At 52.1% G+C, this 13,504-nt stretch overlaps 1 protein-coding gene across 6 annotated transcripts in view; it reads left to right on the top strand.

Moving 5' to 3' along the window:
- Nucleotides 1–13,504, top strand: part of NUMA1 (nuclear mitotic apparatus protein 1) — a 62,036-nt gene that overhangs the window by 22,547 nt on the left and 25,985 nt on the right. For all 6 annotated transcript variants that reach the window (XM_073333403.2, XM_073333423.2, XM_073333434.2 and 3 more), the window contains 8 exons: nucleotides 2,459–2,531; nucleotides 4,279–4,364; nucleotides 8,478–8,557; nucleotides 9,437–9,519; nucleotides 10,021–10,101; nucleotides 10,747–10,831; nucleotides 11,983–12,112; nucleotides 13,266–13,423. In XM_073333403.2, the coding sequence (XP_073189504.2) occupies nucleotides 2,490–2,531; nucleotides 4,279–4,364; nucleotides 8,478–8,557; nucleotides 9,437–9,519; nucleotides 10,021–10,101; nucleotides 10,747–10,831; nucleotides 11,983–12,112; nucleotides 13,266–13,423 (745 nt within the window). In that variant the 5' untranslated portion in view covers nucleotides 2,459–2,489. The remainder of the gene's footprint in view (nucleotides 1–2,458; nucleotides 2,532–4,278; nucleotides 4,365–8,477; nucleotides 8,558–9,436; nucleotides 9,520–10,020; nucleotides 10,102–10,746; nucleotides 10,832–11,982; nucleotides 12,113–13,265; nucleotides 13,424–13,504) is intronic.

The following is a 13,504-nucleotide window of genomic DNA, read 5'->3' as shown; positions in this document are numbered from 1 at the left end:
CTGGGTTTTCCTGGGATCCTGCTCTCTTCCAGACAGAGCGGCGTTGGTGCTTAGCAATGACATGAGGGCCATCACCCAAGCAGAATCAGCTGCTGCTGCCAGGTTGCCAGCTCCTATGCTGAGAACCTGGTGGAGTGAAGAGAAATCCGCCCTCTGCTGTGATCTAGCAGACCTGGGTGGGGAGGTGAAGAGAAACAGACAACCAGCAGTTTAGTGGGGGAGGGGTGGGTAGGAAGAGCCAGAAGTAGCTGCTGCTGACCAGTGTCGTGCATCTATGCTGGATGCTGTTAGAAGCCCCCCTTCCCTGCCCCATAGTTTCCCGCAGTGGGCTCTGTCTCAGCAACTGGGTGTGGAGCTAAGAGGTTCCCTTCAAGGTGAAGGATGGGAGACAGCAGCTGCCTCTAGCAGTGAAAGAAACCTGGCAGTCTGCTACAGAACAGGTTGTTTTAGGTCCTTATGCCATTGACTCAAGGGACGGATCTGATGGGGAACTGACTCCCTTCCCTTCTCCTGATGGTGGAGCCTTGGCTTTAAACTTTCTGGGTGGGTGGGGAGGAACCAGCCTGAGACGTAGCTCTCTAACGACCAAGCCCCTTGGCTGAAAGGCGATCTAGAACACAGTCTTGCTGTAGCTGTCTTTGGGGTCTGAATGAGGACATCCTGCACCAGTTAGCACGCACTGGCAGAATGACTTTCCATCACACTTCACAAACATCAGCTATTCCTTGTGATCCCCCTGGAAATCCGGCAGGCTCTAGCCCCACTGCCCAGATGGGGAGATGAAGGCAGAGTGTTTTCAAGGCCAGAGGAAGAGCTGGTCTCAGAGCTGGGTTAGACATTGGGAATCCTTGACCCCCGTACTCTGTTCAGTCCTGTTCTGCTGTCAACGGACCTGCTCCTTAGACTGGCAGTGAAATGGGAGGTCAGACAAAGCTTAGGACTTGAAATAGAAGGCACTGCAGTGACTAAGGGGCCAAGGGTGGTGCTGGGGAACAGGGCTAGTCCAAAAAAATACTTGGTCTCTGCCTTACTGAGCCTACAGGAAGCTGAGCTACAATGGCAAGTCAGCGTTCTGAGTGGGGACAGCACGCGCCTTTGGGTTCTGAAATACTCCAGTGTCTCTACTTGTCCAGGACGTGGTAATGACGCTTCTCCACTAGTCTTGGGCCATACAACGGGAAGTGCCTGGGGGGATCCCGGGCAGCCCTGCTTGTGGGCCTTTGGACTGTTATAATTCCTGCCCTCGCCCTAGTGCTCGTATCTTAGCAGAAGATCCCACAGCCCCGAGTAGGCTAGTTTCTTGTTTGGAACTCTGGTGCTACCCCACAAGCCCTCCAAGAGCTAAAGGAGGTGGCAGCAAATGTTGTGGGGAAGGAGGAGATCCTGGAAATGGTTGCTAAATCTCAACTGGTGGCTAGTTTGGAACCTGATTCTGTAAATGGATATGGAGAATTAAATCCAGGCCTACTGTAACACCAATTTGTGCTTACAACAGGGCTGATAGAGCTTAGAGTAAATCTCTCTGGTCTTTCCATCACCATGGCATTCACCACCTGCTCCCTACGTCAACAGTGGTGAGACACATTTAACCTAGAACCCCCGCTCTCTGAATAACTTAGCATGCCCAGCAAAGATTAATGGGCTCTCCTGGGAGCCAAGATGGGATTCAGCAGACCGCCTGGCAGTGGTTTTCTTTAGAATCAGCTATTCTGCAGATTTTGCTTCCCCTACGTTGTGTCTTGTCTATTTAGACCGAAGCTACTGTCTACTACTGTCTTTATCCAGCCCTAAGCACAATGGGACTCTGATATTGGTCGGTATCTAGACACTACTGTAATAAAATTGATTACGCCACAGAGAGAACAGCTTGGGGAGGTGAAATAAACACGCTGTAGAACTTTGAGTGGCTTTCAGCTGAGACGTAAACTTCAGGCCTCTCTCAGACAACATGGGTCCAAGGCATTTTTTAATTGGTATCTGAGCTGTTTCAACTCGGGGACTTAGGTCCTCAGACTACTACTTCACTGTGCATTCAGGTGGATGTGGCATTCTTTGGTACTCCTCCTAAACAGTTGTAACATTGTTGTGTGTGGCAGAAATGCATCTGTTCTACCCCAGAGGTGGCTGCACTTCTAAGCAGGATAGAGTGAATCCCCTAAGGAAGCTTGAAACGTGCTAAATAAATATCTGGCAGGGGTCTGGAAGCCAGGAGACCTGGGGTGTATTGGGCTGTATCACAGCAGAACCACTTAACCTCTGCCTTCCTGCCAGTGAATTGGGATGCTGTCTTACCACTTCTGTAAACTGTGCGGAGATACTCGGAGGAAAGGGGCCATAGAAGCAGAGTTGCCTTTCATTAGTTCCTCCCTTATCCGAATCAATGTCCGGTGCTGGGTGTACATGAATCTGCATGTTCCATTCAGGCTTTAACTGCTTTTTTTTTTCTTGGCCCTTGTAGGTTTGGAGGGTAACCTGGCAGCGTCACAAAGATGTCTCTTCATGCTACGAGGGCCAGTGCTCTCCTGGCCTGGGTAAAGTGTCCATGCCTTACTTTTGCCTGCCTGTCATGTCATATGAGTGGATAGGCTCTTCTCCAGTTGGTGCAAGGCCTTCTTAATTGCTCCTGCTTCTTTGACCATGCACTTATCCCTGGGGATGTGGGTAGGGAGCCGTGGAATGGGGAACTTCTTCTGCAGCACTGAGCAGGGATCAACCATTAGAGTGAATGCAGTTGGGTGGGCACTGGTTTGTGTTGTAACCTTCTGACCTGCTCTGTGTAAGGCTCTGAGTTCTACAGATCTTACCGGGCGGTAGGTGAGGGGATGTTTGCTCACAATTCCTGTTGATGAGTACAGTAACTACTCGCTTAACATTGTAATTCTGTTCCTGAAAAATGCTACTTTAAGCAAAACGATGTTAAGCGAATCCAATTTCCCCGTAAGAATTAATGTAAATAGAGGGGATTAGGTTCCAAGGAAATTTTTTTTGCCAGAAACAATTTAATACTGTACACAGCAATGATGGTGAAGCTTGGTAGAGGTGGTGGAGTCAGAGGGTGGGATATTTCCCAGGGAATGCCTTGCTGCTAAATGACGAACTAGCCCTCGGCTGAGCCCTCAAGGGTTAACATGTTGTTAATGTAGCCTCACACTCTACAACGCAGCAGGAATGGAGGGAGGGGAGACAGCATGGCAGAGAGAGACAGATAAACACACCGTGTGTGTGTGAGAGAGAGATGCGCATTGCCCCTTTAAGTACGCTGACCCCACTCTGAGTACACTACCTTTTTAAGTAGATAAGCAAGTTGAGACAGCAGCTGCTGCCAGCAAGCTCCCTCTGTCCTGAGCCCTGTTGTGTCCGTCCCCACCGCTTTGTGGAGATGGGGCAAAGGAGCGGGGGGCAGGGGGACATCCTGACATTAGCACCCTTCTTTCTCCCCCCCACCTCTCCCTGCACAGCAAGCAGGAGGATCCTGGGAGCAGTTCCAAGGCAGAGGGCAGGAGCAGCACAGGGCAGTGCAGGGAGGGACAGCTGAATTGCTGGCAATTGGTGGCCTGCTGGGCAGCTGCTGCAAGGGAACTTAGGAGAGCTGATGGGGGGGCTGCCGACTCACCCTGGTTCTAAACCCCCACCAGCTCGCTCCAACAGGGTGCTCTTTCTGCAAGCAGTGGACAAAGCAGGCGGCTGCCAAACAACGACGTTAGAAGGGAGCACTGCACAACTTTAAACGAGCATGTTCCCTCACTGATCAGCAACCTGGCAACGAAACAACGTTAACCAGGACAGCGTTAAGTGAGAAGTAACTGTAACGGGGAACGCTGTGCCCAGTCAGTCCCGCCTTGGAAACTTGCCCTGAAACCAGTGCAGGGGCCATGAGTCTAGTGGCTAAAGCACAGCTGGAGGCCAGAAGGGACTTGCACTGGAGTTTTTTTATTGACGCTACCCTATCCGGTCAGTCTAGTTGTAAATGAGGTAGAATGTCCTTGGCGAACTTTATGCTGCCTCTGAGCATCTCTGGGGAAATGCATTATGAATGAGGCCCATGCTAATGTCTTGTCTTTGGCTGTGTGACTATCTTGTCATAGGGTGCAGGAGTCGTACTGGGCATACAGTCCACGATGGTGGTTGGGGGGTAGATTCAGGGCTTGAACTGGACCAGCTCCTGCGATAGGATCTAAGCTTTCAAGGCCAAGGTCACCCAGTCAGTCACTGGCAGAGCTGGGTGATATGTGCTTGCTAGTGGGTTCCTAGTTTTTGACTGTCCTGTCCTGTCTCCAGGTGAACAGCCTGAAGGTCGACAGTCCCCTGAGTGCTCTGTCACAGCTCCAGGACTGCTGTGTCTTCCTCAAGATCATCGACAAAGTGTGAGTTGAAGCAACTACGGAGTTTCCCTTCAAACTGCCATGCTGGTCTCTAACCAAGAATTAGAGGGTTTTAGGCTGCCACCCATCACCATAATATCTGAGCACTAAGCCTGTCTGCCGTGGGAAAGGGCAATGGGTCCTGAGCCTGCTTATCAGCTGGGGAGCATTAGGAAGAGTCCTCTGAAGGTCTGATGGGAAAGGTGTGGCTGTTACCCTGGTTCCTTTGTGCAATGTGCTCTCAAGTCCCTCGTTCTGCTGCCTGTTTGCTTTTCATTCACAGTAGTTTTTCCTGGTTGCAATTCCAGCTGCCCCAGCATTGAAGCACCTCCCCCACAGTAGGAGAGTCTGAATCGCCTGCACCTTGGTTCCTTAGATTATTACAAATCCAATCCCTTCTAAAATGGAGTCTGTCGCCATGCTAACAAACCCTGTGAAGATGCAGCTCTGCCCTGGGAAGCAGAATGACACGGGGGTGGGAGGGGTGGGGGCCCTCAGTGCTGACTGTGCTTCCAATACTTCGGCATCAATCCTCTTGGTGTCTGCTCTTCACAAAATGATCACTCCATGTCTGACTTCTTCGCCCTCCCTCAAGAGAGACCTGCACAACACCTTCAGCAGACGAGCCTGGGAGCTTAAATTCTGAACTTTGCTAGACACTAAACATCGTGGACTCAATAAAGGCACTGGATTTATGTCTCATTACAACAATTCGTAATTCACTAACCCCCCCCCCCCCTTTGTCCTAGACTGCAGAGGAGTTAACTGTTCACTTCACCTGGAATGGTCTCTTGCAACATGTGTTAACTCTTTATGCTTAACAATCTGTTCCACCTTGTATTTAGCCGTGACGCTCTGAGTGCCTTTCCCAGACCTGAAGAAGAGCTCTGTATAAGCTCAATAGCTTTTCTCTCTCGCCAACAGCTGTTGGTCTCCCCACCTTGTCTCTCTAATATCCTGTGACCGACACAGTTCCACCAACATAGCAAACGGAGTAAAAGGTGGCTTTTCTAACTGGCAGCCCTGCAGGTTCCCCTGGAATCCAGCAGGATTCTTTTCTTTCCTTCCTTTCTTTCTCAGGCACTGTGATCCGTAGTTAAGGTTCTGCCGGCCAAATCCTGCCTAAAGTGACACCTGTGCAGCGTAGTTGCCTTCATCAGGGCCACACAGGTGTAACCAAGGATAGAATTTGGTCCTGCAGTTGGAACTCTGGTAGCTCCTCTGTAGCTGTTGACTCTGAAGGGCTAATGGGAGTGTTTTTCCCACAAGGGCACTCCACCTTTACCCTTCCATGCGCTCAAGGCGTAAGCCTGTTAATTTTGGCACCTCCACCCTTTCCCAGTTCCTAGGGCTCCGAGCAAAAGCCACACGCCTTTACCCAGTTCCTAGGGCTCAGGACCTAATCTTCTACAGGTTTGCAGGGCCTTTTGCCAGTGAAAGAGCTTTACCCAGTAATATTCTTAACCTCTATTTATTAACAGTTACCAAAATAGAATACACACACTAAGCGTACAGTGCTCACCACTCCCAACAAGGCAGACCAACTTTTCCTGGTGGCCAGTCAGGATCAGGTTGTCCAGGGCTCCTCCAACTTCTATATGATATGGTTAGCAGGGTGTTGGGGTCTGGCAGCTCTGATCTTGGGCCGTGTCCTGGAGTTAGGTTCCAAAGAGCTTCCTTCTGGACCCCAGTTTATATAGTGAAACTTGAGGTTTAAAATGATTGGTTAAGGCATAGCTAAGCAGGACTCAAGAACTACAATGTAATTCTTTGACCAATCCTAAAATCCTGTGAAACAATTCTTTACCCAATCGTGCAAAATTAGCTATGCAACAGACAAACAACCAAAGAACCAGACAGATAAACAATAGAGAAATAGGGACCGTATAGGGAAAACAAAGTACACATTTCACAACCACGACTGTCGATAAGTGATTCCTTGCCAGACAGTTGAAGATCTGTTTCTTTATCTGGTGTTGGTGCGTAGTATTAGGACAGGATCGCTGCCTTAACAGCCCGAGATTTACATTGTTTTGATGCAGTTGTGATGGACTGTGAGGATCAGCCTTTTACTTCTTAGCTGGTGGCTGCTGCTGTCCTAATGTGGCTGCAGAGAAAGGCCTCCGAAGTGTGTGAAAGCTGCTAAACTCATTCTACTTGCTGAAATGGACATGGGTGAGGCTGGAATAGCACAGAGCAGCTCTGTGCAGTAAATAGGAGCCGCGTCCCGTAGACACTCCTTAGTCTGAGCTGCACCATTCCAAGGCTGGGAGCTCCTGTGTCAATGCTGCGTGGAAGGGAGTAACTTGGGGAAGCCTTGGCAGTGGTGAGGCCGTTCTCCTCCCAGTGCCTGCCTTGCTGCCCCCTGGAAATGTCAGGCTTGCTTCTGCGTATCTGTGCAGGATTGGTAAATCCCCCCTATCGCAAAGGGCTCTATTCATTCCCATAAGTGAGGGGTGCAGAGGCCTGCGGGGGAGGAAGCGGTGTTACTTTGGGGAGTGGGTTTGTACGGGTAGCTCTTTTGGGAGCAATGTTCATTGGCTGCGAGTTGGAGTGATCGTGTCAAACCTAATGGAAGCTGGAATAGTAGAACTGAGCGTGCTCCAGGATTGAGTTCTATGTCATTATTGAACTAGAAAGGAGTCCCTGGTAGGAGAGTGTGTCGTGAGACTCATTCACATTCAACCATTGCACTGCATTTCAAATCCTTCCTTCAGGAGTCTTTGTGGAAGCCTGTGATCTATAATTATCTCTCATACTGCATAAGGAGAGCCCACTCTGGAGCTGGGATTTGATTGTGTCCTGCAGGGGATACATTTAGTCAGCCCTGGTTAATCTCCTTCATCTGCTTTCTAACTCATCTTAACAAAGCAGCGCAAGGAACATGGGCTGTATGTACTGACTGGGCCTGGCCGTAGGGGATTATAAAGGGAAGGTGTTGTGGGACCTGCTAATCTGCAGGTGAACTCACTGAAGTATGAGGAGATTCATTTGAAAATCCCAAAGTGCTGACGCTCCACATGCAAATTACAAAATTTCAAACACAATATCAGCGTCCAACATTCTTCTTCCCTATCGGCCCAGCCCCTGAGTTCAAGGACCTCGGGTTTCCCCTGCAAAGGCAGAGGGTGTCAGACAAACCCGACACTAGCAAGGGTTGCACGCATGTGAGCAATTCGAGCAGGAGCTAATGCTCTTGTAGGGGAAACGTGGCATCTTGAACTGGGCCTTGGCAGTTAACTCCCAATTCCCCATTAAAATTTGGTGCAACTTAAAATGCAACTGTCTAAGACTGAACTCAGACTTGGTGTAAGAGTGCATCTCTGCTGACTCCTACTGGTGTATGCAGATGCATTTCCATGTCAGAATTTTGCCCGTAATCTGTTCATGTTTGGGTTCTTAACATAAACCTCCTTTAAAGCACCAGAACGGTCAGACCCATGTGAAAAGCTCTGAGCCACTAGCTCTAGCAGAGCTGTGTGCCCCAAGTAGGGACACTTGAAAAGTTTTCCAGGGAGCAAGAGGCACTTTCCAAAACTAGATCCTATTGTGGAGCTGCGTCCAAATGGCACTAAACGGCAAGCTGCTTCCCACCAGGTTAGAAAGAGCTGAGGGGTAAATCCACTACCTCATTAATTTAGTGAAGAAATATATATTTGAGAGCTCCCTCTGCTGGCTCGTCAGCAGCAGTAACATTAATTCCCGGAGCTGTGCTGTCTGGCTGGTTCACAAATAAGGAAGTAAACAAAACTACAGTTAATGTCAAGTTCCTGCACAAACAGGGAGGGACGGATCTGTGTTTACCAGTTGGACCTAGTTGGAATCTGGGGTGGCGGTTGAGAAGCATGTGTGTTTCATGGAGGTTGTAGGTGGTAAAGGGCTCCAGCCATTGTCAGGGTCTGTAACCTGCATGATGTGGGTGCACTGCCCCAATCCTTGCGGGAACTCTCCAATCTTGGCTAGGCTTGTTACTTGAGCTGGCACAGGAAACAGGCTAGGCTTGTGGTCTATTGCATAGCAGCCAGCCTGTCTGTAATAAAGCAACACACCCCGTATAAGCAGCATCTGCCTCCCTTGAGCCCTGAGTATTAAAGTAACCCGTGTGCACTCTTTCAGCCATGGCTCTGAAGAGGGACAGTCTGTTCTGCAGCAGCCCTTGCCGGAGAGGATCGAGTTCATCCAGAGCTTTCTACAGAGTAAGAATCTCGCAGCTGTGTCTGAGCTCACCACCTCCCCTGCACATTCTACCCCTGTGCTTGTGGCCTAATTCCAGGTTCTTAGAGGTAGGATAGGTCAGGGTCATCAGTGTGGCCTGGGCCCTTTGGATGTAAGCAGTGCTACCCTGAATCCATGGCACCAAGCAGCAGCACTTCTTGTGGGCACCTGCGAATGCACACCCTAGAGGCATCCTGCTGGGCAGGCTCCCAGAGGCCAGGTTGATGGTGTGCTCCAATGGCCAGTGCCAAACACGAGGTGCCAGTGTTTGGTTTCTAATGCCAACTGGCCCACTGATTGGCTGGCCCTTTGGGACACGTCAGTGACCTCCTTGTGCCTCAGCCAAACCCAGCTGGAAACCCTGTGCCGGCTAGCTGCTGAGCTGAATCTCCGCAGGGAAAGTGGGGACTGAGCTCAGAGTTGATGGTTTGCGGGGAGCTGGTGGTAGAAGACTAAAGGGAACAGAGGGATCCCAAAGGTGGTGCGGGGGACTTTAATTGGAGGAGTGGGTTGCAGGAAGCACACTAAAGGATGAAGCAGAGGGATTTTTGGCAGGGGATGGCCGGGTTACCGTTGCTCTAGATAGGAGGCCTGGCTCTGTCAGTGAGCCTGCTGCCATGTTTCACACTGCCTATGGAGCGAAGGCAGAGATTCCCTTTTCCCGGGGTTTCAGCTCCATGGTGTCTTGTTTACACTGCCCCTCGCTCTAATGGTGGGTGAGCAGGGGTTGGGGTGGAAGGCTGGCCCACAGTGGCGTTGGAAACGGAAGATGCGGGAGGAGACCCGAGGTCCGGTCTAGTCCATCCCCCAGGGGCCAGTGCAAGGATGTGTGCCTAGAACTCTCTGGATTCTCGTTGCAGAGCACTGCAAGCACAAGTCAACCATGGAAAGCCCCGTGTCCATACCAAAACTCTTGGAGGGAGAGGAGCTGGAGCTGGCTAAGGTACCTGTCTTTTCACCTGCACCGGCACTCAGTAAAGACAGGCCTATCCGGGGATGGCAAGTCTTACGGGACCTTCGGCGTCACAGCCATCCTATCTAAACTAAGTCCTAACGGGGACCCAGTAGCCCCCTGAAGAATGTATGCACTCCAAGGGGCACAGAGCGCAAGGTGGAGGTCCCAGTGCACTGGGGAGTTCCTGGTTGGAGAGGAACAGCTTAGCATTTCCTTCCCCTCCCAGAGCCACTCTATGAAGGGCATCTCAACCTGCCCCGTGTTCAAGAGCGCTTGGGGTATGAATCTTAGCGGGATTGAGAACTCTGGTCAGGGGATCCTGCCAGGTGCCCCTGAGCAAAGGGGTGAGTATCTCTGGCGTCTCCAGACACATCTCTCCCAGCAGCCTAGTAAAGGCAGCACTCCTGGGATAGTGGAATGACTCTGCATTTGAACGTGTGATTTGTGAGGCTTGTTTCCCCTTTGTGACGCTGCAGTGTCTGTTTGCAGGTGACCATGCTGCTCCTGTACCACGCCTCCATGAGCACCAAAAGCCCCAGGGACTGGAACGAGTTTGAGTACAAAATCCAGGTAGCCCTCGCCAGCTGCATTCAGACCCCCGCTGTAGGCTTTTGCGTGATGTCCCCCTTCCTCTGCTACTATCTGGTTCCCGGTTGGGTTCTCCCCCCAGCCACTGCCCAAGCAATGGGCGTGAAAGGGGGGAAGCATCCTCCCATCTGGGCTTGCCATGTAAGCTGAGAAGGATGGCCTTGTGGCTAAGGCTTGGGGTTCTATTCCTATCTCTGCCATTGAGTTGCAGTGTGACCTTGGGTGAGTCACTTCACCTTGGTTCCATCATCTGGAAAATGGGGCTAATAATGACCTGCCTCACTGAGGTGTTCAGATGGATGGACTCAAGGGAGGAATCTTTCTCCTTCTCCCCTTCCAGTGGATCCACAAACCCCTGCTGTTGGTGGATAGACTTGGAGATGGACTTTGTGTTTCAATGCACGGAGAAAGACCCCCTCAGATCTGACCAGGCTTTAACTTCTGGGTCACAGTGTTAGCTCCCCAATACTTCCCCTTCCCAGCACAACAGATTGGGGTATGGGGAGCTGGCATCCTACTGAACTGCCTTCCCAGTACTTTCACAGTCGCTAAGCAACAGCTGCTCCTTTTGAGGACAGGGGCTGCAGCCCCAGCATATCTGCTAACACTGATGGGTCTGTGTCTCAGGCTGAGCTGGCGACCGTCCTCAAGTTTGTGCTTGACAACGAAGAGAGCCTGAATGAGAACCTGGAGCTCTTCCTGCAGAAGAAAGGTGAGTGCTTTGTGTACGAAGGGTTAACAGCAATGAATCATTCAGGCTGGCTTGGATGGAGTCACGTAACACAAAATAGCATGCATTGCTGGCACGAAACCTTAATAAGCAGCCAAGCCCTGGGTAGGGGGCAGTAGTCATTGGACGTAATGTCAACACCATGCTGGCATATCTCCAGAGCCTCACTAAGTCTGAAGGTTAATAGAAAGTGATTGGCCTTGTTGATGATAGCAGCGAGAACCATTCCTGAATGCCCCAAGCCTTTGGCACCTTCCTCCCCGAATGTAACCCCCTATGTTAATACTGTTGCTTCTAGTCAGTACGGGAAATGTTTTCTAGCAGGATAAAACCTGACGTGCTGAAAGTGACGAGCTGCTGCAGTTCAAGAGTGAAGTAGCTGCAGTGCAGACTTCCCCAAATGGTTCTGATGCAAGCCCGTGACGCAAGACGGAGCCCTGAGATGGCAGGATCTGCCGTGCATAGTCATGACTCCCTGTCTGCGCTCTGTTTTAGTGACCTCTCCTTCCCCGGGGTCTTGCACTGATGCATAATGCTTTTACGGGGCCTTTCCTCTCAGGGAGAGCGCGTCTCCTTGTGCTGCAGCAGTGCAGGCCACAGCTACCAAATCTTCAGAGAAGTGGCGCTGTCTGTATTTCCAAAACCAGAGCTCCTGGCTGCCACAATAACAGGCAATATAGAAATCACTGACCCAGCAAAGCGCTGGGTCTCTTGCCGGCTCTGAAAAGACTAGACTAGTCTGCACGACCACCTCACGTTCTGGTGGATGCCAACCGTTTCACAAACAGCACAACATACAGTGCGTCTAAAAGGCAGCCACCTCTGGGGAGGTAGCTAGGCGGGATGCCCACAGCACAGTAGTGGGGGAAGGGGACGTTTTGCCTCAGCCACCAAAGCAGGCAGGGCAAACCCCTTCCTCTTGGATTCCCATGTAGAGCGACAAGACCACGTGGGGAGGAGGGGTTTAAGGCCTTATCTGGAAACCCCACAGTAACCTGTTTGGAAAGATGAAGGTTTGGGCTGACCTGTGGTTCCTAGAAACGTAGATATTTCAAACCTGAGGCTTTATGCTTCAAAGCCATCCCCTCTGGCACTACAGCCAGCAACTCAGGGTCTCACGTTTGCTCCCCCAGTGCCGCTTTCATCCTCCAGCATCTCCAGCACGAGCTCCGAGGAGCAGTCCCCCGTGTTCTCCCGCCAGCACAAGCGAGAGGTGCGCTTCCTGGAGCTGCAGAAGATCGCCTCCTCATCCAGCATGAACAAGTATGTTCTCCGCCTTCCTGGGGAGACTGGCTTTCACGGGGGTAGCCCAGCTTTAACGGCGTCCTGGGGCACTAGGGCAGGGTGCTCAGCAGATTAAGAACTCCTTCCTGAGAGGTGGGCCTCGGAACAGTCATTGCCAGATCAGCTCAAACCACTGGTCCGTTTAGCCCGGTGTCCTGTCGCTGATAGCCAGTGAACAAAGCACATCCCCCTGAAGCAGCAAGTTCTGAGAGTCTGATCAGCCTGCCCCCATGGCAAATGCCAGTCTGTAGCATCTTGTGAAAGGCTGGGAGAGCAGCGAAGATCAGAGGCAGCCCAGCGAGAACTAAGCTAAAATCTCTCTCACCCTGGTGACTCTGACTGCAGTATAAAGGGATATGGAAGGGACTTGTCCTGGACTGGAAGGTATTCCTGCACACACCCCAGGCCTGAGCCCCGTTCAGTGAGTGGGACTGAAGTACAGGTCCTCCTTTTCACACTGGTGTACAGTACTAAGTGGTCACTGTGAGAGCCATCGTTACCATCACAGGTCTGAGATTCTGATAAGGCAGAGGTGGGCAAACTACGGCCCGCAGGCTGCATCCGGCCAGGCCCATGAGCACCCGGCTAGGGAGGCTAGCCCCTGGCCCCTCCCCTGCTGTCCCCCCTCCCCACAGCCTCACCTCACTGCACCGCCAGTGTGCTCTGGCCCGCCGCACAGCGCATGCGGCATGGCTGGCTCCGGCTGGGCAGCGGGGCTGCCAGTCCTGCTGCTCTGAGCAGCATGGCAAGGGGCGGGGGGTGTTAGATAAGGGGCAGTCAGGGGCAGGGAACAGGGGACGGAGGATGGGTGTGGGAGTCCCGGGGGGGCTATCAGGGAGCGGGGGTGTGGATGGGGTCAGGGGGCGGGGGGGTTGGATAGGGGGTGGGGGTCCTGGGAGGGGGGGTTGGAGGTTCTGAGGGGGGCAGTCAGGGGGCGGGAAGTGGGGCGGGGCAGGCTGTTTGGCGAGGCACAGCCTTCCCTACCCGGCCCTCTGTACAGTTTTGCAATGCCGAAGCGGCCCTCGAGCCAAAAAATTTGCCCACCCCTGCGCTAAGGAGTAAGCGTGAGGGACTGCTCCGCCTTCTCTGGCCTGTGGTATCATGTGTTGTATGGCTGGTGCTTTCTTTACAGCTTCCTTCCTGGCTCACCCGCCTCCCCCATGGGCGACATCATGCAGACCCCGCAGTTCCAGCTGAGGCGGCTGAAGAAGCAGCTGGCAGACGAGAGGGAAAACCGGGATGAGCTGGAGCTGGAACTGACCGAGAACCGCAAACTCATCACAGAGAAGGGTCCGTAGCTATCGGCGTAATCTGGGGAATCGGGGGGGATCTGGCTGGCAGTGTATATTGGAGCACCCTCTTCCTGCTGCA

This window comes from Lepidochelys kempii, chromosome 1 (genome assembly GCF_965140285.1).
Source record: "Lepidochelys kempii isolate rLepKem1 chromosome 1, rLepKem1.hap1, whole genome shotgun sequence".
Classification (NCBI taxonomy): Eukaryota; Metazoa; Chordata; order Testudines; family Cheloniidae; genus Lepidochelys; species Lepidochelys kempii.
The sequence above is the reverse complement of the archived record's forward strand: the minus strand, read 5'-3'. Positions and strand labels throughout refer to the sequence as shown.